Below are 27,855 nucleotides of genomic sequence, written 5' to 3' on the forward strand. Positions count from 1 at the left end.
TTTTTTTTTTTTGAAAACATAGGTGAAAATAATGCCATATTATAAATGTGATAGATGTCACTGCTGTTGTGGGGTTTTTTTCTTGCACATATAAGAGACAAGACTTTTCCAATGACCAGTGAAAATTCTAACATTCCTATCCCTTTCTTATTTATATGTCTTTATAGAGAATGTGGGCAATAGTCTGTCCAGTTTTACGTTCCTCAAACAGATGTTGTGAGGGATCATTCTACTCATGAGAGGAATTGCTTTTTGCACAGCTCAAATTCTACTGTCTGGGATTCCTCTATCAGTAATACCCAATTATATGCAATGTTGGCCTAATTAATTACCTTGCACTTAATTTAACACCTAAATGCTTTAAGTTGTATTTTTTATTTATTATTGACGGTTAAAGAACCTGACTTTTTATATTCCATTTCATTAATTTAAGATCACTTTGACTCACCCTTCCCTTGCATTTATAACATCAAGCTATACAATATGATTCACGGATTTATTTAAGGGTTTGTGCAGGATCTACAAAATTGATCTTTCTGTTGGAATTACTTGTTGTTGGAAAATGTGTTGACCAAAGATTTATTAAAAAGTAGTCCTTTGTATCTTTATGTAAACAGCAAAATACCTGCTTGTACATTTTAATATGCTCATAGTCGATTTATGATGCATTTTGCATGCATTAGGGTAATTAAGACATGTCCTTGTGTCCCTTTCCAAGCTCTTCTAAGAACTTGGCGGTTTTTATTTAAAACTTGCAGCAAGGATGATTAGATTAATATCACTTGGCTATGGCAGATATTTAAGGCATTATTAATACATGTGAGAGTACTCGTGTCACTGCACGGTAGTAATTCATCTCCAGTTTCAGAGCCTAATCCGACTGGATGTTTTGTTTCAACAATTTTCATGTATTTTGTTTTTCAGATTCCTTTTGCAAGATTTGTAGCTAGAAATAACATATCAAACTTGAAAAGGTAAGGGACATAGCGATAACGTTTTGCACAGATGCCATGCTTTATGACAGTGACCACCAAAGATGCTGATTCGTTCTTCAATGTTTCCTTTAGATACTGTATAGAGCGAGTTTTCAGACCTCGGAAGTTAGACCGCTGTCATCCCAAAGAACTCCTAGAATGTGCATTTGACATCATTACATCTAGTGGAAACAGCTTTTTGCCTATAGCAGAAACAATTTATGCTATTTCAGAAATCATTCAAGAGTTTTCAGTGCTACAGGTAGATTGTCTAATCATCCCCTTTGCTCTCTTTTACATCCTAAAATATTAATCTAAGTAAATATTTAGTCTAATGTGTTTAAAAAGGATAGTTCCTTCAACCTGAACAAGTACAGAACTGTTTTCACATTTTATCGATAGTCAGTTATAGAAGAACACTGTCATTTAAATCAAAAATATGTTTCGTAGGTAAACTTAAAATGAAACATAGGTTTGTGTGCAAAGGAAATATTAACTGAATCCTTACAGTGCCATTGAAATAACGTCTTTCTTCTGTCAGGCAAGTGATTATTGTAGAATGGAACAAGCCTTGCCATTCTTTAGTTGTAGATGGAAGGTAAGGTGGTGGAAAGAGAGGTCTGAAGTTAGTTTTGAACTATTATTAAATGTTTAGGAAACCTCTTTCTTTTTCTTTTTTTTTCTTTTTTTTTTTTTCCCTTAAGCAAAATGGAATGCAATAAAACTTTTTTTTTTACTTTCTTTCTTCCTTTCTTTTTTCTTTAACCTTTGTTAGGAAAGAAATTATAGTATTTACTTGAACCACACTGCCTTACTGAAAGCTATACTTTTGCACTGTGGGATACCAGAGGACAAACTCAATCAAGTCTACATCATTCTGTATGATGCTGTGGTAAGATATTAGTTATTAATCTAATCTCTATAATCATCACTATAGAGTATCTTATTTTGTGGAGCTATCTCTAAAAATGAGTAACAGCCCATTGCCAGCATAACAAGGAATATCCTGCTAATATATAAAAAGGCTGGCTATCTTTGGGCTGTAAACTTAGATTAATTACTTTTCTGTTACTTCTGGATTAGGATGTTTTAAGATTATTTTTAAGTGTGTATTTATGAGAGAATTATTCACCTGTATAATGAAGAACTGGTAGGCTATTCAATAAAAACTTTAAAATGTATCTTAATGTCATGTTGGTCTTTTCTACTTTATAAGCAGAAAGGATAGAGGAAATTAATTTGAATAATTAAGGTAGCATTTAAATCCTTTTTTTTATTTCCTTTCATTTTATTCTTTTTGTTGTTTATTAATTTATATAAGCATTTCATTATTTATGCAGAAGTGCTTTTCCACAAAGTTGGTATTTTTATAGTTTTTGTTGCTTTTTGAAACCAAGCCGAATATAGCCTCACTACAAGATTGCTGGAAAATGCATTATTTATTCTTTTTGTTCTTTTACAGTATTATTGCAGTTTGTAAATGCAACCTTTAATTAAAGGTATTGGAAAGTTGTGTTTTAATTCTTCTCAGCAATAGTTTGGTAACTCAGTTGTTGAATACGTTTGAATCTGTTTCTCTTGTAGACTGAAAAGCTAACTAAAAGAGAGGTAGAAGCCAAATTCTGTAATCTTTCTCTCACATCAAATAGTGTAAGTAATTTTAATTCAGTGTTAATTTCCTTGTAACTTGCCATAAGTCAGTAATATTTTATTTACTTTGCAATTTAATCAACCAGAGTAAGAAAAATAAACTGTTACATCTGCTGTTCAAAATAGATCCGTCTCTTTGGAAGCGGTCTGATTTCATTCTCTGTTCTCTCTGGAAGTCAGTATTGCAACTGTCCGAGTTCCTTTCTTCTTTTAAACATATTTTTCAGACTGTGGAAGCAATTAAAGGGTAAATGGAATACTGTACAGTGGTATTTAGTAAAACAAACTGAGAGAAACTTTAAAAAAAAAAAATTGCCTGCAAATGTTGATGAATGTGCATAAAGAGTTGAGGTTAACTTTGGACACCTTGATGAGACTTGTGCCTGTCCGTTCCTTTCCTCAACTCACTAGGTAAAAACAGGCTGTTGGGCAAAACAAGCAAAAAAGGCAGATATTTTACTCACAGCAAGTAAAGTATTTTTCATTTTTTTTAGATATGACCTATTTTGAGTGCTGTCAGTGGTGCTACCTATGTTTTTTGTTTGATTTTTGTTCTTAGCTTTCTCGACTCTACAGATTCATTGAGCAGAAGGGAGAAGCAAGTAATGTATTTCCATTTTTAAACACAATGATAAAACAAAAGCCAGGTGTCACTCAGCTGTTGAAGCATGGCATGAAGGATTTAGAGGAAATCATTGGTCTGTTAAAGCAACTTGGAATAAAACTTCAGGTTTGTAAAATACTCTGCTAATAAATTAATGGGTTTATAGGCTGCTGGGCCTTGTAATTTGCCAGGAAACAAAGTAATGATATTTTAGAATAGAAAAAGCACATCAAAGTGTCTTTTGATGGCAGGTAATAATACTGGCTTTGGTTTTGTTTTGGTGTGTTTTGGTTTTTTTTTTTTTCTTTTAAAAAGACACATTTTAAGAATAAGACCTCTTCCAGTCAGAAGTCTCTGGCTTAATTTCTATCTAATGACACACAGAGTCTTTCCCCCCGCCCTCTCCCCAAGATTGAAGGCATTACCTAGAGCATAAATGAATTTTTTACATTTTGAAACAAACTATAAATATTTTAAAAATACAGAAAGCTGATAACTACTAAAGGCCTCCCCTCCTCCACCTTCCTTGAGGCTTGCTGTTTGGGTTTTGTGCTATAGGTGTCTTGGGATGCTTTAAGATTAAAGCATCATTTCCTTATTTTTATTGTATTTTAATTTTTTGGAGATAAGGAGTGTTTCCATATGTCTTCCTTATGTGAGAACAGTGTTTTCAATCCATACTGCTAATAGGAAACTAATTATATTAACCGGTAATATTGGTAAAGGTCTTGTACACATACTCATTTTTATTTTACAGGTTTCTATAAATCTGGGACTAGTTTATAAAATACAGCAGCACAATGGTATCATCTTTCAGTTTATAGCATACATCAAAAGAAGACAAAGAACTGTGCCTGAAATTCTTGCTGCAGGGGGCAGATATGATCATCTGGTATGTGCTCATCTCTTCTAATGAATTTAGTTTTTTTCTTTTTTTTTTTTAACCATGAAAAAATGAAAAACCTTTTTGACATTTTGCAAAGATAACTATTTGGGTCTTCCATTTTGTTTTTGTCTTGTTTTGAGATTCCACAATTTAGAGGGCCGCAGACGGTAGGACCAGTTCCTTCAGCTGTTGGAGTCAGCATAGCTATAGATAAAATAACTGCTGCTGTTTCCAGTGTGGAGGATTCTGTAAGTCTGTTTTTTGGGAGGTGGAGGTTTTTTGCTTGTTTACTCCTTGACAGTTCAGTAACCTAATTGTAGCCACAGATGGTCAAAAAATAAGATGTGTTCCAAAATAATACCATACTGAAATAGACATCAAACATCAAGATGACCTGTTTTCTTCTGTGTTTCTCTACATAGAATTATTTAGTAACATAGGAATTAGGGGGAGAGAGGATCTTCAGGCTTTATACCCTTTTATTTTTGATTTAAATGGGACATTTTTCTCAGCCTGTGGATTGTTTCAGATGGAAGACTACAACTGTAGATATTTAGCTAATAAGTGTTACTTTGCCCTTACCACTTCTCCCTTTATAAAAGTATAGAAGGTAGAGATGGAAGGAAACTTAAGAAAATGGACTACTTTGTACAGTGTCACAGTTTCACTTGGTTGTGGAATGTGTATTTTATTAACTCTTCTTTGTAAGAATAAGTTAACATTACTAAGCAGAGTGGGAAGGAAAGAACAGAGTAGGCTAGGATACTTTGCAAGGTGAGGCTGTTCAGATGCCTTTCGTCAAAGATTAAGCTTCAGTGACTTTCAAACATGCTTAGGTAGATTGTGGCTCTAAAAACAGGTGCATCTAACTCCTTTTTTCAGCTTGATGCATTTTGAAAAACATTAGTATATTTATCCTTCTTTGTTACTTTAACTGCCTTATGAAGGGGAAAAGGTGGTCTTATGGCTAATATTGTCCCCCTTGTTTTTACTTTCTCTTCAGGTTTCTGTCAGCTCGTGTGACCTGCTGGTTGTAAGTGTTGGTCAGATGTCAATGGGTAGAGCTATCAATATTGTTCAGAAACTCTGGACTGCAGGAATTCCAGCTGAAATAATGTATGACTGGTCCCAGGTAGAATTTCTATCTCCATGTTAACTATATTGTTGTTCTCTAAGATTAGTGCAGCCTGAGATCATCCTTTTTCATTTTTTCCTAGTTTTTATTGAGTTACAGACTCATAAAACTGAGCATTTAGGGTGCTATTTAGATACAATAATGTTAAGAAAGTCTCACTGGCCTTGCAGCGTTCTTCCCCTCTACCTCCCAGAGTATTTAAAAGTGCAATAGGGGATCTTCATGTGCTCCTCAGAGCACAGAGGAATTAAGTGACCTTCCCCAATTATACACAGAATGTGGAGTCCAAGGCCTATTGAAATCAAGGGGGAAAGTCACATAATGAATTTCAAATGAGGCCAGTTAGCTCCAATTAAGTGAAGTGAGGATGCTTCAAAGCAGAAGCATATTTTGTACCAGTGAAGGCAATAAATTTTCCTTTCAGTGAGGGCTGCAAGTAGGATCCCTGAATTAATGAGTTAATCCTTAATAAAAGGCATGTCTGGAAGAGAACAGTAGCATCAACTTTTAAATATATCCAGGTGGCTGAAGACCGTCAGGTACAGAGGGAATATTGACATCATTCTACTGTTAGAAAAACAGTTTAGTCAACTGAGCTACTAGATACGCTATGGGGTCCTCATGTAGTCCCTGGAGAGATGTGTGGCAGGAGGGAGAGAAAGTGGCAAGCCGAGTTGTACCTTTTTTCTCCAGTTGAAACCAAGCAGACCTTTACCCACTACTATCTCACTGGAGTAGTGAGCTACATGGCAATGCTGAAGTCCCTTTCAATAGTGGTGGCAGTTATCTGAGGATGATGAGTCTGGCTCACCTTTAAGTATGCCAGTTGATGACTAACAAAAGAAACGCTGTGCAGTTGCCTATTCTGAGCCATGTGCTGTAGAGCAGACAGTTTTGAGCTTGCTCACTTAATTGCCTGACTTTTTTGTAATCTTTTGCTGTAACATTTCCAATGGCTTCAATCCCTCAGAATTAAAAAAAAAATCCTGATCATTATGCTTTTCCTATGATCACCCTGGGTTCTCTTTTTGCGATTCTTAAGGAATGAAGATTTGGGTAGGTTTTGCCTCTGCGTAACGCTGTCCTGCAACCCACTGCTAAGTGAGCATAGCAAGCCTTTCAGTAAGCTCAGCTCTGAGAATGGTGTAAGTCAGCCTCAGGTTTACTGAAATGCAGCTGGAGTCAGCTTTCATGACAGGGTACAGTCATGCAGGACTGAGCCGTTACTGAAAGTTGCAGACAGTGGGATAGTAACTATTTGATTGATGTTACATTGCACATTTTTACACTTACCTAGACCCTGCACTTCTAGATCCAGCTAGCCCTTCCATGTGGGAACTAGGACTGCAGGGCCTAGGCATTCTGTCTGTCTAGTGTAGACTTAGACAGATTTCAATTTTTAAGGAGCATTAGGTGGATAAATATATGCATAATGAAGTTTCACCTCCTGGACTTGTTAATAAAGCTTTCCTCTCTCAGAAGCTTATATAACCAGTGTAACTGCTGCATATCAAGTTACTTTAATTAAGGACAGGAGACTTTGATTACTTAAGTGATCATTTTATAATCTGTCAAATTTCTGTCCCATTCCCCTTCCCCTGTTCCCATTTTAGTCCCAGGAAGAACTGCAGGAATATTGCAGATGCTCAGGGATTACATATGTGGCTCTTGTGTCAGATAAAGAAGGAAGTCATGTGAAGGTAAGTGTGGGACCAGAGGATGCCTGATGGTGTTTCAGATTTATAATCTGTTGTTCTACATTTCTGGGTTTTTTGACATCATGATTATTTTCAATAAAGTATTTAAGTAGATGGAATTCAGGTAAACACAGTTTCAGTGCTAAATAGTAGCTGAAGAAGCCTGCTTTTTATCCCTCCATAATACTTGTTATTCACAGATCTCCTTTCCTCTGGGAAAGTCCAAAAATGAGTGCAAACATCACTTGACTTTGAGTCATCAGTGTCTTTACGTGGAAAAAGGTTTCTGTCGTCTCTGATTTCTTTGAATCTACAAAATGAATTAGTTGACTCAATGATCTTTTCAGTTGGCAGCTTTCCATGTTACAAAACAAATATAACTAAAACGTAAATCTAAAAAAATCCATGTAGTTCAAACAGGCAGAGTCTGAACCACGCTCCTCATCTCTGTAAGCTAAGGTTAAGATGGAAAGACTGGACTGTGTCACGACATGAATTACCACCTTACGTGCTCTGCAGCCTGTGGTTCTGGTACCTTTTTAGAAGTTAAAAGTTCTAAAATATTCTTGATTCTGGATCATTAGGAAAAAGATCATTATTCTTTGAATAAAGATTCATTCTTTGACTGAAAAAAAGGTAACCACTTGACAGCATGTGGCATGACCATGTTACCTAGCCAATGTGCATTACTAAAATATTTTTCACTTGTTACTCACTTTCCTTGTCACTGTAACAGAGATAGCAAATAACTGTGCAATAACTGTATGAACAAGTAGATTTTGATCATGAGAATGCGATATATCAATGTCTTCCACAAAACTATTACAGAGTGTTCTTTTAAATATGGCTTTATTGAAGCAAAACCAACAATGAATATGCTAATGAGGTGAATGGTGGTGTTAGTGATTAATCTCTTCCCAGTAAAGATGGAGCAGATATTCTAAGTTTTGAATGTTTGAGTCTAACTGTTGCAAACTGAAAGGCAAGCCTTATTCTAACAAAATTCCTTAATTAAAAAAATAGCCCAAAACCAAATATGCTATTATTAATATGGTATTTGCACCTATAAACCATTCTATTAAAAAATTAATTATCATGTATTAAATACAAGTAATCAAGCTAGTTTAAGCTTTGGGAATACAGAGGAAATTAGTTGCTTGAAAAAAAATAAAAATCTAATCAAAGATTTAATTGGCAGTGATTGGTTGGTAATGATGATAGCTTCCTACCTTTGACTGCTTCACCTTTAATGGGTGAATAATCCAGTTTGGTTTTGATTAAATTAGATAAGTTTATTCATATGCCATTTTAAGAGTCAACAATCTTAAGAACCACTGAACTACATCATAGGTGAAATCCTTTGAGAAAGACAGACAGACGGAGAAAAGGATTTTAGAATCTGACTTAGTAGATCACCTGATCCAGAAACTGAAAACTAAAATCTGTGACGAAAGATGTAGTAGGTAAGTAGCATAACATGTCAATGTGAATAATCAAAATCAGAAGTGAATGTATGTTTGTTTTAATGAAATAATTTTCAAATATGCTCAGTTAAACCTTGATTTTATTTGATAAAGAGTAAGAGCTTTGCTGAATTCCTTTTGAGGGGAAAAGAAAGCAAAAGGCTTGGTTATAGAATTTTATTGAGATTAAGAAAGAGACTGATTTACCTAGCTGCTGTTACATTCAAACATCCATAGTGCTTCATAAATTAAAAGGCCATGTGGTTATCCAGCTCAAATGCTACTGAACACCAGTATTGTTTGTATGGCAGGACTGCCTGCAAGTCCCTGTCACTGTTCACATACTGTGTAATCGAAGAATTAAAGAATCAAATCCCTTTCATTCTGAGGCAGTGTTGATATGGTAAAAATGAAGGTGTAATTGTAGCACACCTGTACACTTTGGCTGGCACAGGTGAAAGCAACACCTGGCAGACTCAGGGTACACAGCAACACCCCATCATCCTGTCTGTTGAAATTACTATTTATTGTCACCAGTAGAAGTTAGTACTGAAATCACAGGAGAGGCTACAGTCACCCTGTGTGTATAAGCAGTATAGCTGTTATTCATACATATTTCTGTGTAAATATACAATTATACAGACATCTATATACATTTTTGTATGTACATACATATGTATGTATGTACTGGCAGCAGGAACAGACATGGTTTAATCACACAAACTAGAATTCAGAAACTAACAGATTTGACATTCATTGTATTTCTGAATAGACTTAACAATGAAGAAAATTGTTAATCTGGGAAATGTTTAACTCGAGCAGTAGTTTGTGCTGGTGGTTGACGTCTCCTGCTACCCACCTCTTCATTCTCCTTTTTCTGGCCTCAGCCAGTCTTGGCGTTTAACTTCACACCTAACCTGATTCTCAAGTGTTTTGTGACAGATCTACAGGATCTATTAGAAGCTGTGAAAGAAAATCATTCTTTCTAAAAGTTACCTTATTTCTAGATCCTAAGAACAGGATATAGAAAACCCCATATTTGGTAATACTAAACAAGAGAGATGCAATAACTATGATTGTAATAAAACTGGCAAATTTCTTTGTTAATCAGTCTTGAATGTAGAAGGTAAAGGGATCCAAACTAATTATTGAAAGCTTCTTTGAATATGTGTGATCTTAAGTATAAATATTACTTTGATACTTTAGTATTATCTCACAGAAACCTGTAAGAAGTTGTAGATTAAATTAATAATTTGGAGAGAATATTCTCATAATATATTCTAGTATTAGGATCTAAATCACTCTTGCATGATGGGAAGCACATTTTTTGTATCCATAGGAAGCACAAAGATTGCTTCTAGATCTGATTTCTGTAATATAATTTTGTATGATTTGCTGTCTATTCCAGAATAGAATTTAATCTGCAGGTATGTGCTGGGAAGTATCCATGAATTTATTTATCTGTTGGAATGAAATAAGCATGTTTGTATGATAATGTGAAACCATGTCTTATTACAGTATTTCTTTGTTATTGTAAATTTGTTTCCCTAACTGTCTTTTGTTTATTTTTAGAGAAACCTCAGATAATCTTTTAGTACCAAATCAAAAGGGATCATTTACTAATACTTCAGGTATGTAGTCTCTAGTTATAGAACATACAAACTGTTTCTCTTTCTGCTTAAAAACTGTTTTATAAGAAAATATTGCTGGAACATAAATTTTAAAAGTATTACCAAAGTCAGAGCAAGAAAATGTTTTCTAGCAGTGCTTCTGGTTAGAGACACTTCCTCCTAATCTCAAATGTTGTTCCAAGTGATCTAAAACTGAAATTTTCTCCAAACTAACAAAACGCGTGCTCAAACCAACGGACAGAATATTCCCCACACAAGCATTCATTGATGCAGTGATTCAGGAGGGGGGAAAAGCCAAAAACCATGAACATTTCCTAGCTGAGGAGAAATTAAATGTCATCTTAATGAAAAATGACATGCCCTGTGATTGTTACAGTGTTGAGACTCATGTACATTGACCTACTCTTCTATTAAGATTTTTTTTTTTCTTCAAATGAATGTGCCTTTACATTTCTAGCTACAGATTTGCACTCGTTAGTCTGATACAGAAATTTGTATATAAAGAATAATATTAAGTACTTGTTGTGTGCATAAAGTTCGGCAATTTGATACATTTGATAATTATTTTATTAAGTACTGATATAGTGTGTGGTGGTGGTGGTTGTTGTTTTTAAAGAAATACTTTCCCCCACCCCCTTGCATAACTGTGAGGGAGAGGGGTGGCTATGTTTAACTTGGTTGTTGGTTTTTTGGGTTTGTTTTTTTTTTTTTTGGTGTGTGCGTGATTACCAGAAGTGGCAATTTGGATTTCAAAATAAGCCATTTAATTATTGTTATTTGGGGGAGCTTGGGGCTGGGCTTTGTTTGTTTTGTCATTGACTCTGCTATGGGACTGAGCATTAAATAATTGCCTCATTCTTGTAATAGCTTTTCTTTTTTTGATATTAGGTATGCTACCTTCCTCTGTAAAATTCTGCAAGCCATTTGGAACCTTTTATTAGTTTCAGGGAACACTGATGTAAAATACCAAATTTCTTAGTCTTACCAGCCAGTCCTTCAAAGTCATAAGTGAGCATTTGAGAATTTACATGCACGTTTCATTATCCTATCTACTTGACTGACTTCGGGGTTTTTTAGCAGCTTTTCGAACCCTATACTATACAGATCTTAGCTTATTAATATTTGTGAATTTTTTGTTTCTTGCTACTTCTTGTATAAAAAAAGAATATAATCTAAAACTATATGTTTGCATTTTAGGTGTATTTGAATCACATGGAACTCTTGTAGTGCCTAATGTTAGTGTTATAGCTCCTGAAAAATTATCTGCCAGTGCCAGGCGTCGTCAAGAAATTCAGGTACACATGCATCAAATAAGTATTAAGAAGTGATCCTTTAAAAGTTAAGGAATGCAGAATTCATATTTTCACCATCACCTAATTTATACAAATACATCCTGTTAGTTCTTTATTCATAAAATATTCATTCTATTTTATGAATATGAACAACACAAAAGGTTGAAGGCAAAGACCACCTTTTTTTAACATTTTGGATCTTGGGGATTATCTGTGACACCGTGGCTCAGCCATCATTGTACATACATATTAGACGTCTTATTTTAATAGGAACCATGGTTCTGGAATTTTCCTTTTTTTTTTTTAATAAATGCTGAAGTGTGTTAAAGGTGGAAGTTCAGCATACTTCTAATTTGTAATATGTTTGTAGCAGATACTCTATGTGTTTCATTATGTTGTCTCTAACTAAAGGCCTAAGAAAAAATTGCAGATTTAACAAAAAAAAAAACCCAACCCTGCCTAAAATGTGACATTATAGTAATATAGAAAAGATTAAGTGATGCTAGAAACAAATGTCAGAGTTTGCTCATTTAAGATTATTGGCTTCAAGATACTTAGAGTACATGGTAAAAAAGAACTGTAATCTTACTTCCTTTTCAGTCCAAATTTGGGTGTGCAATAAAAAAATCCCCCCTATAAATAGTTCTCAGAACCCAAATAAAGAAGTGGGTGTTATTCTCTGAGCTTTGAGCTAAACAGACTTGCTGTTTTCAGGATTTTAATATATAAAAGCATCTTTCCAAGGTACAAAAGACAACGTACTGCAAGGCTGCAACTGCTTTTCTAAAGTGCCACCTCTGCAGGATTACTAGCTTGCTCTGGAAAAAAGTGTTATAAGGCATGACCCGTACTTTGGTTTGGCTTTCAAATCAGTCTTCGTTCTTCAGCTAGAGATGATTCACTGTATCCTGTCACAGGTTCTCACATTCCTCTGAAAAGTTATCTAACATCCAGAAACAGAAAGGCAGTTTTTACTACATATGCGAGAATTCACATTGTAACGTGCAGTTCGATCTGTTTTAGTACAATACCAAGTCTTTACCATTGCTGCAAGAGTGGCTCAGCCCTAGTCTCCTTCCTGTCTACTCATCACGGATAATTGTGGAATTGTTACTGAAAATTATATTCAATATGAATTTTAGTTTAAATGTGACGTAGTTCTACATCTTGTGTTAGAAGCAGCCTCTTCTGTTCTCATCATCCATGAAATAGAAAGTAAGTGTTCCCAACCTGTGTCACAGAAGCAGTGTATTTTACTTTTGCCCATCTTTTGTTGCCAGGTGCAAACAAGACTTCAGACATTCATTTCTAGCCTGCAACAGAAAACAAGTGAGATTGAGATTTTAGCAGTAAGTATTTGGCAGAAGCCTGAATTAATTTCAAATTCTTAATTGAATTGGATGATGCAATTGCTATCTGGAACAAACTACTGCCAATAGCCTCACTTTAGAGATACCAAATGAATCAAACTTCTGGTTAAGTAAGACCCATGGCATGTTTCTTTAATACTTGAAAATTATCTCAAATGGTGTGTATTGGACAGTTGTATAGAACAAAATTTAACAAGTATGTAGTTGTAAATTCTTAAGCTGTACTTAATGCTAACTACTCTGGTAGATTTAATAACTTGTTCCTGCTAGATTGGCTCTTACATTTAAACCAACATAGCTTTTGTTTATATATAGCTTTAGACTTTGCTGACCATGTCACAAAGGACTTTAAAATGGTATATGCTTTTCAGGAAACATGCTGCCTATTTGCCTATGCCTATTTGGAACTTTCCATGATGGAATCTCTCATGAACAGTTTGTTTAAAATGCTTAAAACCTTGGTAAATTCCCAGTTCTATCAGCACGAGTGCTTCTTTGGAAATCAAAAAGTCTGACTCCCTTCAGTATAGCTAATCTCTAGTTGGCAAACTGATAACAGAAGAACTGTTAAGTATTGATCTCTGGATGATATTTTTACAGGTAGATCTGCCAAAAGCAACTGTGATACACTTCTTATCATTAGAGGTAAGCAATTAAGTATTGACGTTAAAACTCTAATTGAACAATAGATGATAAATTCTGTTCCTAATGTAGTGGAATATAAAATTCACGCATTGTAGTTTTTCTCCTTCAAGGAGTTTGGATTAGGTTTTAAAACTTCAAAGGATTTTTTTTTTACCCAAGGAGCTTGACTGAGGCTAGAAAAATCTTTTTGTCAAATGCCCAAGTTAAGCAAGACACCATTAGGAAGTCCTAATCCAAAGCTCTGTTTTTTTTCCCAGGAATAGTTAACTGAAATTAAGTCTTACTGCTCATTTTCAGAAACCAATAAGCATTAATAGCAAAAAGGTATTTCTTGAAGCTGTTAATGAAGGAGGACCCAAAATACAGAGGCAATTGTTTTGAGTACAGTAGCTGAAACTTCTCTTAGTGAAGCCAAGATAAAAAGGGGATGTATAAGTATTATATTGACACCTTTAACAACTTAGAAACTGCTTGATGAGGGGGGGGAAAAAACCACCAAAGACAAAGCTCTTTCTTTCCTCCAATGACAGCAGTAGCTTTAAAGTCAGAAGTTCTTACTAGAGAGATGGATGCCTGCCCATCCCCCCAAAAAAAACAAACTCAAGAATGGCATCCTGCCTGGAAGTGGATTTCATACTTTCATACCTTTCTTCTGCTGCTCTGAAGCAATGCTTGTCTGGTAATCAGACCCCAGTGAAACATCTGAAAGTATTTTCAAAATACTTAGTTCATCTAGTCTATCCAAATCATGGAGATAGTTTATCACCTTTTACTTTAAAAAAAAAAAAAAAAGCACACAATCAGCATGCATCATTCGCTTTTGACCACCCTTACACCACAGTTCTCATATTCTGTCCAGCATTGCAAAACTGATAGAGCCCTTTCCATTGCTTACACCTTACACCTAAACTAGCTGTGTTAAGAAACTGATCATTAAATTCTTAATATATTTTCTTAAAAAAAATTTAAAAATCAAGTTGCAAATGTTGTTTATATGAATTTTGTTTGAAACCTGTTTAATTAAGGACCATTGGCATTATGTAACGTTCAGAAGAGTGAATCCTATCGGAAGTATTTCCTTTACGAGGGAATGTAAAACTGTATCATAGTTCCTTTTCAATTTTTTTCTTAGTTTGATGGAGATAGACAAGCCTTTGATGCTACTGTGAGACAACTGATGTCACGATGGCCAAAACAGAGATGTTCATATTTACAAGCGATTTGTGATGAAATTTACAGTATCAAAATGGAAAAGAGGTAAATGTTAAGCTCTTATAGGTACATAAAACATCTCAACTATTTCTGCATTCAAACTTTACTAAACAAGCTGCTCTTAATTTGTCTTCCCCTTTCCCTCTCCCTGAGGGAAAAAGAAATATTTAGGAAATGTGTATAGTTCCTGAAGTACTATGGGAAGAGTTTACTGGTCACCTAATCCTTGCTTGCGGTAAAACATAAATTGTTGGCCATGTAAATTCTTCATTTTTATAAGCCTTTTCAAGAAATCCTAAAATGTATTCCCACAGTTCTCTCATTTGCTGCTTTGTTCATAAAACTGAATATCAACTATATACATTCAGATATACTGATGTTCTACTACATAGTAATCCTCTTTTCTCATGGGAGGGACTCAGCTTGCCTTTTAAAACTCAAGAGCACATTTAATTTCTCCTGCTTTGAAGGAATGTGATGGGAATCCGGCACAGCTGCCAGACTGCCCAGCTTTAAGCAAACACGATGCATGTCTCCCAACATGTACAGTAAAGCCCATTTCTGTTTTCTAAGCATGAAAAATTTACGGTCAACTTGTAGCCTCCTTGTTGGATTCTGGCAAGGCTGAAACAGGTAGTCTGGGCACATCCAGTTTTAAGCCTCAAATTTTCAACTCTTGCATGTACCGGTACAGTTAAATGAGACCTGGGTATTTATGTCCTACTGTGGATTTAATTTAGAATACATTTTCTTAAACGTATGTTCAGCTTGAAGGTACTACTTAACCTTTAAGTAAGACTAAGAGATGCACCAAAATTGCTTCAGGTTTGCTAATGCTTACTAAGGCAACTAAGTATCAAGTGAAACATTTTTTTCTTCCTGTGGCTTGCAAGGCTGTGAGCAACAGCACCCCATTACTACATACGAGTAATATTCCATACAACGTTGGGTGTGAATGTAATGCAGTCCCTGACAAAGTCTTCCTTTCCCATTTGATGCCTGCACACAGGACACCGCTTAGCCATAAGCCTTCAGATCGCTGAATGAAAACTGCACGGGCTAGATAAATGGAAAGAGAATGAAGGGGAAAATTCCAGTCACAGCCAAAGGAACTAAAACTTACTGATCTTCTACTGAATCTTTGCTGTTAGCTTACTGCTAAGATTTGCCACAGCTATTGTAGCTTTTGAACCTGCGGTTTCAAAGTTTAAATATTCTCTCTTTTTCTTCCCTCTGCAGGGTTCCTGCACTTATCCTGTACAGTTACAGAGAAGAATACAAGGTTTTGGTTTAGTGCTTTAAAGCATCTTTTATGGGATGCTTTTACTAACTGTGTTTTGTTAAAAAGAATTTCAAAAAGCTGTAATAATGCAAGACAGGCAACTAATGCCTTTTTATGTGTCCAGATTGAATTTCACGTGTAATACAAAACTAAATTTATGTCAAAAAGTGGAAATAAATGTTTTATAGGCAATTAAGGAGCAAGTCTGACTACAGCCACAGATCGGTATTATCATGTAATTCTTGTCCCTTATGCCACAAAAGAGATTATCAGCTGTGAAGGTGTAAAACTTTTTTTTTTTAAATACAGTTTCAGAATGCCTTTTATGTCAACATGCAACAGTAGTTGCATGAGAATCTCAGTTCAAGGATTAGAGAAGATGAATTATCTTCAACTTGTAACAAACTTTTAAACTTTTTGAAAGAAGGGTTTTTATGTAATAAAAGCTTTGGCTACTGAGCCTTCTTGAAATATGTATTACAAGCTTCTTGTGGTTTTTTTTTTTTCTTAAACCCACTGTGTTAATTTCTATATAAAAGATGGTAGATTTCAAGCTTTAGCACTGCAGGCTCATTGCATTAAGAAATACCTACTTACTTTTTCTGCCCTTTTCTTGTAGTAAAGAGGAGGGCAAAGTTAAAATATGTAAAGAGGTAACTTTCAAGACAAACCCAAGAACTGTGAAAGTGGTAACAGCAACACACCAAGTAGCACCAGGGGAGTCAGTCCTAAAGGCAGAGATAACCGTACCATTCCTAGCAATTCACCAAGACAAGTCACATCAGTCATTACAACCAAATCCATTTCTCAGTGTGTTTAATAGGAACAATTAAGTATTCTCCTTTTACATCTGCTCATATGAAGGACCTACTTTAAGACATGAAGTATGGGGAAACTAAGATGCCTGAATATACTGCAAGATGAAACTTTAAAAAAAAAAAGTTTAGGTGGCATGAGCGTTTTTAAGCCATGTCTGAAGGGAACATGATGCAGAGTCCTGCCCTCCCCCCCCATAAGCCAGGGTCAGCACAGCTGGATCAGCATGGAGCGAAGGCACAGCTGCCTGGCTCTGCAAGAGCTCAAGCACTGTGCTGGCTGTCTTAGGGATATCTGCACTGCATCATGTAGACATGTCCCTCAAAATAAGACAGAAACAGGAAAGCTGCTGTTCCTGATAGTACATTGGCACCCACTTCCCCTAGTACTACTGAAGCTTATCTATAAAACACAGCATCTATCACTGAGGCTCCTGCTCCAGTCTTTGCTCCTGGTACAGTGCATTTCTCTTCACCCTGTGTTACCCCCCAAAACAGGTTTTACACTGCCCACTTGAATAATACAAAACAAACAGCAGCATAAGTACAAAACTAGTTGGCAGCTGAGTGTAAAGCTATTTCAGTATAACCCTGTAAATACTCCTGCCATCCAATACTCTACAGAAAGCACCTTCTGCTCTCAGTTTAAACAAAGTACTGATTACATCCCAGTATCCTGCTGGAAGGAAAGCCAAAGACAAGTGGTAACTCAAAAAGAAAGGGACTTTGCTTTGAGCAAGGGTCAAGTCTGTAACAGTGATGGTAGGACACTGTTCCATCACTGTGTTGCTTTACTCTTCTTGTTTTTGCTTTTCTTGTCTTTTTTCTTCAAGCCATCCATGTTAGCTCTCAGCAAATTTGAATATGCCTGAAACAACAATTGGAACATTAAAAGAACAAATACTTAAGTGACAATATACTAGAGGTAACATTTTACATACTGCTAATGGATAGGTATCTGCATTTTCTCAGTTAGCGAATCTAGCTTTTACACCCTACACTGGGAAACTATTGCTTCTAAACCAATGCAGAAAGTTAGATAAAATACAACAGGATTTTTTTTTTTTAAAACAAATGCAGATAGATGGGTGGTCTAAGGTTAATTTGTATGCCAGTTCAGCACTGAATCAACCCGTTCACAGCTGTCAGGTGCTTCCTACTGACCACTCCCCAATACCTACAGAAAAGGAAGATAAAAGGCATACAAAACTTACCATCTGGAATTTATTTACTTCCTTTGAGCTCACCTACAAAAGTAATACTGGAGGTTAACCAAGAAAACACTGACTTCTATTACAAACCAAGTATCAGTATGTGTTTACCCACCACTGACCATCCGGTCTTTTTAGTAGCAGTTGGATCGACTCACCGCATTCCGTGGTCGGTAGGCTGTACTGACATGTCATAGGGCTTTACTCATTTAGAAAACTGAAAACACTGCTTACTCGATTAACAAAATCCTTTGGAGGCCATTCGTCCCAAACCCGTCTGTTTTCAAATGGGAAGAATGTGAAGAAACATTCTAAGGAAGGTTTTATTTACTTATAGGGCCATAAAAATATGTTGCAGCCCAGACTCTCTCAACTATTTCTCAAAGTAACATTTTTCCTTGGGTTACATCGCAGAGGAGAGCTAGTCAGCTAACGCCTTTCCCAATCTCTCATTCAAAGTAAACACACATCAGGTTTTCAACTTCTAGTTAACATTTCCTGAAATCCAAATAGCTCTGTAAATGACAAAAAAAAGGTACGCTAAGCAAGATTAAGGCTTGGAAGAGTCTACCCATGCTCACACGCTCTTGCCAGGAAGCAAGGATCCCTTTCCTACTGTTTCACAGTCTGGGAACATTCAGTTCTTTCCTGGGTTGCAAGAACCTTCAGTAATTCCATCGAGGTCTATGGGAAGCTACCTCTTTGTCACCTGAGGCTTGAGTGTGGGTGGGTGTGCAGGACCTTTCTTCTCCTTGGAGCCACACCATTTGTCCGCATACTGCAGTTTCCATATCTGCCCTGTGTCCCTCTGCCCGTGCCTCTGGAAGCAGTTTCTCCCTTCCCTCCAAAAATTTCACCTGACTCAAAACACAACAGCCACAGTTGCTGAAAACAGGGAGAGTCCCTTTCTGCTCTCCTGCAATACCGTTCTGAAGCAAAATCCAGCATGCAGAGCAAAACTATAAACTACTGTTCCATCTGTAATGCTGAGTGTAAGCATGAAGACTTCACGTAAGTGCAACACTTCAGCATCCCAACTTCAGCTGTGTGCTTAGCTACCATACAGTTTCTCTGGAATTAAGGGGGTAGTTCTCATTAAATTCACGTAAAGACAAATTTCACTTAAAATATATATGGGGCATTAAATAAAAGACAAGTAGGGCCACTAATCTTTCTAACCCAAAGCTGTCACTTACCACTGTGCTAATTTTCTTCTTTCCATCAGTTGCTCTTAGAAGACACTTATTGTCTGCTGGTTCAAAACTTTCTACGTGGCCTTTGCGTGGGACTGGTTTTGTTCGGCCATCATCTGTATTGAAAGACAGAGCATGTTTATCGGTATTTCACTAAAATCAGCGGATGACTCCTGACATGCGATGTTAAAAATTGTTCATGAGAGATCTGTAAAACACCTTGGAATTTAAGACCATCTGAACTGACATTACTGCCAAATTGTTCACAGACCCCTTCTCCTGTAGCCCCAGAAGGATCTGTTCCATAAACTACATCTGCCAGGAAAAGAAAGTAAATCCTTGCCCTGACATGCTGTATGAGCTGCCTGCTTCAGCAGCAGTGTGTTCTAAATGCATGTCAAACTGCAGCCTAGGAGACTCGACTTCTCAAGTAGCGCCAGCTAGCCAGAAACCAGAGAAACATAAACACACAAAAGCAACACTATAATTCTCCTTTTACAGAAATCTAAGGATTTCCAATTATTGTTTAATAATTAGAAAGTCCCAATATTTCCTGCAGTTTGACATACAGTCTTTCTTCAAGGTTATTAGTACTGTAGCTAAGATGATTGATTTGTCCATACGACTACTCTTGTTTTCTGATATTCTGAATTACAACTGTATCTTTTAAAATACATGCTAGCAACACTAACTTGGATTTAGATGAACGCCTCTTTGATTCAGTAAGACTTAAAACTTACATTTCTTCAGCGTTATGAAAACACTCCCCGAAGTTCTGCACTTTTGAAAGAGTCTGGTAAGCTCTGTCAGGAACTGCAAGAGAAAGAGTCCCGCCCTTGGTCGGCGACCACCACACAGGCGTTTACTTCTCCCCGTGCAGCCCAGCGACTCGCTGCCCGCGGCGCGGCCCCCGCCTCGCTCCCGCGGCTGCTCCCACAGGCCGGGCTCGCCCAGTTCCGCGGGAACGAGCGCCAAGGAAAGGAGAGCTCCCGCTCTCCCCCACGCTGGAGCTATCGGACGCGAGGCGCCAGCCGGGGACGGCCCAGCACGAGGTTCTGACCCCGGACGAGGGTCTAAACCCCCCGCGACCCCAGCCTTTCTGCCCCCCCGCCCTCGCCCAAGTCACCGGCTACAACGATGCTCGCTCCCCTCCCCCGCCGTCGCCTCCAGGCCACGGGGGCAGGCGAGGGGACGGCCCTGCGCGGGCCTGGCGCACCCGGGGCTTTGCGGGGCCTCCCTCCCACCGCAGCCGGCACAGGGCACACCCCACGCGGCCGGTGACCGGGCGACTCCCCGGGGGCCGGCCACGTCCACGGGGGCCGCCGGGGCAGCCCCACCTGCTCGCTCTCCAGCAGCACCATCCTGCCCCGCCGACCGGAAACGCCGCGCTCGCGCACGCGCGCACGCACCCACCCACCCACGGGCGCACGCGCACCGCGGCACGAGGCGGGCCCGCGCCCGCGGCCACGCCCCCAAGCCGCTCGCGCCGCTGGAAGAACGGAGCGGGCGGAGAGACGCTCGCGCTGAGGGGGCGGGGCGGCGGCGGCGAGGCCCCGCCCCGCGGAGGGGAGCGCCACGTCAGCCCCGCGCGGCGGCCCCGCCCCGGCGCCCGGTGGCCGAGGGCGGGTGGCGAACGTGCCCCGCCCCGCCCCGCCCCGCCCCGCTGCCTCCGTGAGGCGGATGAGGCCGGCGGGAAAGGCCGGCTGGAAGGGCCAGCCCTGCGGGCGCCGCTCCGGCTGGCGCTGCCCCCACCGCCGTTGTGCCCCCCGTTCCCCCGTTCTACCCCCCGCCGCTGTCCGGTAACGGCCGCGGCGCGGGGCTCTCCCCCGGCAAACCACGTGTGTGCGCGCAGCCTGGAGGAGCGGCACCGCGATTTCGGCTCCTCCTGGAACGCTGCGTTGGCGCGGCAGGCCCGCGGCGGCCTCACGCAGGCGGCCGTGTCCCCGCGTCACCCGCCGGCCGGGACTCGGGGGGCGAGTGGGCCTCGGTGCGGCCCGCCGGGAAGCCGCAGAAACGGCCGGGGTGGGAGGTCATAAGGCAGCTCCGGCTCCCTACTTCCCGGTCGCTGGCGTGGGTGTGGGAAGGGGCGTGTGCTCGGCGTCCCCAGGCACCGGGAGCCGCTCGCAGGCCGCCGCGTTAGCTTCCCGTGGAAACAGGGAGCTGCAGCTGGCCGTCGCTTCCAGTGAGGTGCTGAAATGGCTGGTGCGGGGGGTCCTGGCGAGCGTGACTGGCCGGGGGCTCAGAGGGTGAAGGGTGTGATTTGGGACTAAATCAACAAGACCCCTGGATTTGTACCAGAAACAGCTAAGAGGAAACCAGCATCTGGGCACTTCACACCCGTAATACTTCAAGCTCCTGAGGGGCAGATTCTGGAAGGGGGAGTTTTCTGTCAGGCCCGGGTTAGTTGATCTGGGAACACACACTAGTTGATCTAGTGCCTCTTCATACTTCTTACTGGAAAAGTTGGTTTCTTTTTCCTCCATGGACCTAACAGGAGTGGAAGATAATGCCTTACATACAGATAAAAGGGAAAAACTGCTCTCAGGCTGATAGGTGCTTGAGCCCCTGAGGAATTCATGCTGTTCATTTAGGAGCTCAGGACTGCATTCTAGATGGAACTGAAATACCTTCTTGCGTTATCATTCTCGTGGTGGGGGTGTTGTTTCATACATAAAACAACACTTCATAATCAGAGAGCCTAGTCACTCCAAAAGTCCTTTTAAGAGTTTACATTCATTTGCTGTCCTTTTGCAGGTTAAGCAAGAGGCAGTAGAGGGTGCTGTGATTGCACACACAGAAATGGAACCGCCTAAAGAACAGGGAAACAAATGCCCAAGAAGCAGGTCATCACAACACAGCCATGGTTTATCAAAATCTATCAGTTTATTAAATTAACTCCATTATGTTGGAGTCAAAGGAAGTGTAGAGATCCAACACTGCCTTTCCCTAACTGTGGATGGTACTATCCTCCTGATGTTTTTGCACTTGTATTATTTGCAGTTGAAGACGAAGGATTCAGAAAAATAAATTTCACTGTTTCTCATAGCATTAAAAATCTCATAAAAACTGAAGTGAGGAATATATGTTATTTAAGTCTTCTGAAAACGGGCATTCTAAGGGGACGTTACCAGTGCTGTGGTCAGAAGTACTGACAAAGCCTTGTATAATTGTAGAAAGTGATGGTCCCTGCCCCTGAAAGCTTACGGTCAGTGTCCACAACAAGTGAAGACAGGTGGATGCAAGGAGTCATTGCTGACAGGTACTTCCTCTAACCCTGCCCGGTTGCAGGAGCAGTCATAACAAAACTCCTAATTACAAGAGGTTGTTTTGTCAGAAATCAGAGTAGGGTTGTGTTTTCAAGAGAGTTCTGAACGAAGATGATGCAATAGCGTTGCAGATTTTTATAGGCAACTTGTGAAAGAAGAGCAGAAATGGAAAAACTAAAACAACTGCAACATACTCCGCTTGGAAACTACCATGGTCACAGACACTGGAAGGCAGAAGAAGTGCATTTCCACTCATGCTTGCCAGAAGAGAAGATGGGTTGGTCTCATAGCTAAAACATGGGGACTACAACTCCCACCTGAATTCTGACTCTTAAACTCACCAGAGAAGTCTTAGGTTGCCTTGAACCGGTCTCCTAATTTCCCTGTACCACAGCTCTTCTTTCCTAAAGGTGGAGAAAGATATTTAGTTATTCTCTACACCTTTTAAGCAACAAAAAGCATCAATGCCTGTGGGATGAGCGCTGTGGAGTTCTTTTCCCCTTTTGCACAAAAATCTCAACCCACTATTAGGAGCTACTTCTGTTGCTGAGGTGTGCCTTTGGTACGCTGTGGATATAGTCGTGCGCACCTTAATGTAGCTGAGGTATCAGCAGCAGTGCAGCTACGGCATCAGAGACTGCACAAAGATACTCGGCATCTACCTATCTGGGTAGATTCCTTGCAGGAGCCTGTAACACCAAAGCTTCTGGTTCTGCTGTATGCTGGAAGAAGGGGCAAAGGGGAAACCACTGTGAAGAACTCCAGAGAGCTGCATAAAGTTTACATTTTTCAGATCTGTTGTTTTATCAGCAATTTTTCTGAAAATATGTGTCTCACTGCTAATAAAAGAAGTGGCTCCACTGAATTGCTGAATCTCTTTCCATAAGAAAGAAGGAGGATTTGTGTGTGTGTGTGTTAGCTTATCTTTTTGATCTTGAAGTTGTTTTTCAAGCCAGAATGTCACAATCTAATTGGGGGAGAAGCCTTCATCACAACGTGCAAACAAGGTGAAAATGGAATATTTTTAACGATTCTTTTCCAAAAAATAGATGGAACCGGGGAATGCTGACATTGCTTTACTTTTGCCAAAGGCTGCCAACACTCAGAGGGAATAAGCTATTCAGCTGGTGAAAAAGTGCTGAACAAACACTGCAGGAGCTAAAGGGATACTCCCAATCATGTTATACTTACTTTTCACTCTATCATCTCCTGCCCCAGCCTAATGCCTTCCCCCTCACCCCTTGCCCTCAGGAAAAAAAAGAAAGAAAGAAAAAAAAAAAAGAGAAGAAAAGACAGGTTGGATTAAAACAGTAGCAAGAGGAATTGGTGGATCCTGAGAGTTGGCAGGGGTATTAGTATTTTGTAACCTGATCTGTCATGTGACTAGACCCAGGCAATGAAAATAAGTCTCCTACCAGCCCTCGTGTTTGCTCAACTTTATTATATGGTGTCAGTAGAGAACTACTTTTTTTTGGCAAAAATTTAGCAAATGAAGCCACCTGAATCATTAAATCCTGAAGGAAATCTGGCAGAGAACTGGAGGAGGTTGTTGCTGCGCTTCCAAGTTTTCCTGGAAGCAAGCATGTACTGAAGAGAAACGGAGAAGGTGAAACCTTCTCCTCTCCTAAATGTGGTGGGAGGGGCAGGAAGCAGAAAAACAAAATTATTAGAAGTAAATTAAATTCTTGATCAGCCTTAGTAGAGGTTGGCAAAGACCTATTTGAATTAGCTAGAAAAGATGACTTCTCGTTATGGACTACCACACACACATTCAGCTGCTCCACACCACAGTGAGCAGAAATGTAATAACATACTGTAAATTACAGTTTGCTCACCACAGTGCTCAAGATGAGTTAATAACAGATAATGGCCCACAATTCACAAATGGATCATTCTGGTAATTCTCTTTGATCTGTAAGTTCAAGCATACCACGTCAAAGTATAGCTATGCACAGGAAAAAGAGTCAGTGTTACAGCAAAACCCCGGTAACAGCCTCCCCCCCCCTTACAAGTCTATCATTAGCACTGTAAAAACAGAGATGCACACCTCACTGCCTTACTGGCCTCACCAGATCTGAGATTAATGGGCAAAGGACAAGCCTTGAGAGCCAACGTTTAACAGCGGCTGGTTGGGCAGAAAGACTGTGAACCTGGAATAGCTACCAAAACATCCCCAAGCTCTGTGCCAGGCCGGTGAAGAAGAAAAGTTTTATCAAGAGCAATGGTTATGCTTTTTTCTAGTGCTAGGTGGATTTCCAACAAAGCAATTAGCAGGTTACATGGGTACAGGTGAACGTCAGTCCCAAGATCAGGTCTTAACCTTCTTTTTAAGCGGCCCTTGTGAAAAGAAATAAAGGACATGCAAGGGGACGATCATCAGGGAGCTGTTGAACAAGACAGATATAGAAGCACAAAGCACTGTTACTTGCCTGATCAGCCGGTAACCATTAAAAAGAGAGAGATTCTGAATACCTTACAGATTCAGACAGAGAACTGAACAAGGCATTTTAGGAGGATCTTTCCGAGACCAGGATATGCCACCAGAAAGCTGCTGAGCCCCTGGTGAGAAGGCCAACTTCCAAAGAGAAGCTCCGTGCAGGAAACAGGAGGTGGTCTTTCATGTCTCAGGAACCAGTTCATGTACCCTGAGCTCTTTCCAAAACATTTCTGTTCATCTTAGTGAATTCCTCCTATTTTATTTAATATTATGTTTTATTTACACAAAATGAGTTTCAAAGATAGGTTAAGTGTAACCTTGAGTTCCACAGGCAGTGACTTTCATTGTATAATAGCAATGTTGATGTGATTTATATCAGGGAGATATAAATCCCTGGTCAGGGAGACCAGGAAATAGATAGAGATACATTTCTTAAAACTCTAATGCATCATATTACTATTGTAGTGAAAACCAAAGCCTATCTATCTGGAGTGATACACAAAAAGGTTGTTTGTTGGAAAAGGGCTTCATGGTTTTGAAGTACCGTCCAGATTTTAGAAAGCTTCTCTGTCAGGGAAGATAAGGGATGTATATTTACCATATTGTTAAGTGTCTCACACATGCTTAAAATGGTTTTTGTCTCACAAAAAAATGGGGAAAAAAAGGCCAAAAGAAAGGCAGCCCAGATGCGGAATTGGTCATCCGTACAACTGACGGTGTCACCTGTGCTCTCTAGGGAAACCCTGCGGCACAGCTCACCCTGGGGACGACGCAGCAGAGAGAGCCCATCCCTGCAACGACATGAATCCATGAAAAATGCCGTGGTCCACAACACACCTCTGGGAACGGTGAAATTAAAGAGGCAATTCAGTTAACTCCCTGAGGAAGGGCCGAGGGAGAAGAAGCAACATGTCGCCAGATGTGTTTACTTTTGAAGGACATGGCAAACAAAACACAGTCTCGCAGACCTCCAAAACCAATGCAAAACACTGCAGTAAAACGGTCAGATAAAAAAAAAAAAGAGATATGCAGTACGGGCATCCGCACTGTGTTTTGAAGGTACATTTGTTTCCTGGTAACTTTCAGTCTGAGCGGAGCAGAGGGAAGTGTAAGGACAGCCTGTTCTGAAGGAGCGCACCTGCGAGGCGACACGGCTGAGCCGTCCCGTCCCCGCTGCCGCGCTCCTCCGGCAGCCTCTCAGCTCTGTGGGCGCCTGCCTGCTGCCGCCGCTGGGAAGAGACCCCGCACTGTACAGCATACGTGAACTGGAGATGCGCGGCCGAGAGTTGCAGAATGAGTCTTCAGAAGTGACTTAACAATAGCATCGGTTTTGAGTCCGGATAAATGAGACACTCATATAGAAACAAACAAAAATGTATCAGAATGTGATCATATCCTTACAACACTGAGACGTATACTGTGGTTGAACTCCCAGTTTATCTTCTCCATGGCCAAAATTATAATATCTTGGTAGTTATTCCTCATATTATTTGTTACTCTTAAAGCTAATGTATTTTAAATTTTTAAGGATGTGAAATTGATTTTCACTGTACACCCCACTTACTTACTGTATTTTTTGAGCGTTGCAGGGCTACTCAAATGGCGGACCTTGGTCTGTGGTTGAACCAGGAGTAAGTTTTACAAGGCGTTCAGGCATGTCCCCTCCACTTTGGGGTATGAACTTTCACACACGGGACTTGAAGACTTTCTGAAAATAAACCATCAACTACTTCTTCCTTGCAATCCCACTGGCATCAATACAGCCATAGTGGTATACAGGAGGTCAGCATTTGGGAGCTGTTAACGTAACTCTGTCTTTGGAGCTGTAAACTATAAACCAAAAATTCATTGGAGTTAAAACTTTGCTATTATCTTTAAACCAATTTTGTGATATGAGCTTTCAGCGTGGTTTCAGTGAGTCTTTGTAAGTCATCTGTGAACTCCAGTGGTGCAGGATCAGGCCTGTACAATACAATGCACCTTCTGGGTACTCTAGAAATGATATTCACCAAACCTCACAGCTCATCTCTCCAGCAGGAAGAGGGTATATAGTCATCACTTCATTTTGTATGGCAGATTTCTAAGCAGACACAGAATGTCTGGTTAAGAGCTGTGCAAAGCATCAGGGAGGTAATTAAGTTGGAGCTCAAGAGTAATGAGGTGACAGAGATTGGGTTGAGCATCATTTCTTTCACGTCGATGTGTCCTACTTTCAGAAACACAGAAATGCAGTTGTGAAAAATTTCCACCAGACATTCCCAGTGAGGTTACAGGATTTTTTTTTCTATGTAAGTATTTAAGAGACAGAATGAAGAATACTGCACCATGTCAAAAAAAAAACCCCACAAAAACAAGTCTATGGGAATTCTAGGTCAGCAGAATGTCACCAGAGAGGACGACATTGTCCTTGATACCAGAGAACACCAGGGGATGTGTAATTAGAAAAGGAGCCACAAGGTGTTTGCTCTCCTCCATTTGCAGTCTCCTCAGAAGGACAGAAACCCAAGCAGCGTATATTCCCTTGATACCGTGGGCTGTTGCTTTCTCAGGAAGAAAAGGGTCACCTACCACCTCACCAGCACCGTTTCCTGCCTCTGCTGAGGCCGCCCAGCGAAGCGAGACCTGGCTGGACTTCTGAGATTTAAGGATCACAACACAAGCTGCAGTGCCTGTGAAACAATAGTTTCTTCACAGCCTGAGTGAGGATGTCTGATACAAGAGCTGCACGGCACAACAAAGAGACAATTAAGTTAGTTACCAGATGAGTGAGGTGACCGGGATTGGCTTAGACGTTATTGCTCTCACTTCCATAAGCCCTAATTTTGGAAAAACAGAGACAGTTTTGACCGTTGCCACTAGATATTTCCAGTATGGCTACCTTCTTGTAAGAGCTGCCAAGTGTACCTGCTTATTCAAGCTTTACTGGTATTTTCTTGCTCTTCCCTAAGGCTCCTCCAAATGTCCAGACACTTTCTAGGAACAGGGTGGCGTGGGGAGGCCGCTCTGCGCAGCCAGCAGCTGCCCTGGGCTCGCTGGGTCAGCGGCTGGAGGAAGCGGTTTCCTGTTTTGCTGGTGCTCAATGCCACTTAACA

General features: G+C 39.9%; 2 protein-coding genes and 1 long non-coding RNA gene across 17 annotated transcripts in view; 1 reads left to right on the top strand and 2 right to left on the bottom strand.

Annotated features, from left to right (window-relative positions):
- Positions 1 to 16,139, top strand: part of EIF2AK4 (eukaryotic translation initiation factor 2 alpha kinase 4) — a 41,652-nt gene extending 25,513 nt beyond the window's left edge. For 5 of the 14 annotated variants that reach the window (XM_075151815.1, XM_075151810.1, XM_075151814.1 and 2 more), the window contains 16 exons: positions 925 to 974; positions 1,068 to 1,236; positions 1,750 to 1,866; positions 2,559 to 2,624; positions 3,184 to 3,354; positions 3,986 to 4,120; positions 4,255 to 4,362; positions 5,118 to 5,246; positions 6,863 to 6,949; positions 8,297 to 8,409; positions 9,982 to 10,040; positions 11,238 to 11,335; positions 12,613 to 12,681; positions 13,303 to 13,347; positions 14,480 to 14,604; positions 15,799 to 16,139. In XM_075151815.1, coding sequence (XP_075007916.1) covers positions 925 to 974; positions 1,068 to 1,236; positions 1,750 to 1,866; positions 2,559 to 2,624; positions 3,184 to 3,354; positions 3,986 to 4,120; positions 4,255 to 4,362; positions 5,118 to 5,246; positions 6,863 to 6,949; positions 8,297 to 8,409; positions 9,982 to 10,040; positions 11,238 to 11,335; positions 12,613 to 12,681; positions 13,303 to 13,347; positions 14,480 to 14,604; positions 15,799 to 15,853 — 1,596 coding nt within the window. In that variant the 3' untranslated portion in view covers positions 15,854 to 16,139. Of the gene's footprint in view, positions 1 to 924; positions 975 to 1,067; positions 1,237 to 1,749; positions 1,867 to 2,558; positions 2,625 to 3,183; positions 3,355 to 3,985; positions 4,121 to 4,254; positions 4,363 to 5,117; positions 5,247 to 6,862; positions 6,950 to 7,146; positions 8,121 to 8,296; positions 8,410 to 9,981; positions 10,043 to 11,237; positions 11,336 to 12,612; positions 12,682 to 13,302; positions 13,348 to 14,479; positions 14,605 to 15,798 lie in introns of those variants that run through there. The other 9 variants (XR_012673906.1, XM_075151813.1, XR_012673907.1 and 6 more) reach the window with 9 other exon arrangements.
- On the bottom strand, positions 8,573 to 14,484 carry LOC142082964 (uncharacterized). Its single transcript, XR_012673908.1, has 2 exons — positions 13,993 to 14,484; positions 8,573 to 12,645 (listed from the first exon to the last, which is right to left on the bottom strand). It is a non-coding gene; the product is annotated as an uncharacterized LOC142082964 (long non-coding RNA).
- Positions 16,140 to 16,640: 501 nt separating the features above from the next.
- SRP14 (signal recognition particle 14) lies at positions 16,641 to 20,516 on the bottom strand. 2 transcript variants are annotated; one of them, XM_075151826.1, is made up of 5 exons: positions 20,398 to 20,512; positions 19,801 to 19,873; positions 19,064 to 19,176; positions 17,871 to 17,903; positions 16,641 to 17,524 (listed from the first exon to the last, which is right to left on the bottom strand). In XM_075151826.1, the coding sequence occupies exons 1-5, from the start codon at positions 20,419 to 20,421 to the stop codon at positions 17,435 to 17,437; spliced, it is 333 nt and encodes a 110-aa protein (XP_075007927.1). In that variant the 5' UTR covers positions 20,422 to 20,512; the 3' UTR covers positions 16,641 to 17,434. The 2 variants fall into 2 exon arrangements, with proteins under 2 accessions (XP_075007927.1, XP_075007928.1); XM_075151827.1 differs by lacking the exon at positions 17,871 to 17,903 and having other exon boundaries at positions 20,398 to 20,516.
- Between the last annotated feature and the right edge of the window lie 7,339 nt (positions 20,517 to 27,855).

This window comes from Calonectris borealis, chromosome 5, assembly GCF_964195595.1.
Source record: "Calonectris borealis chromosome 5, bCalBor7.hap1.2, whole genome shotgun sequence".
Lineage (NCBI taxonomy): Eukaryota > Metazoa > Chordata > Aves > Procellariiformes > Procellariidae > Calonectris > Calonectris borealis.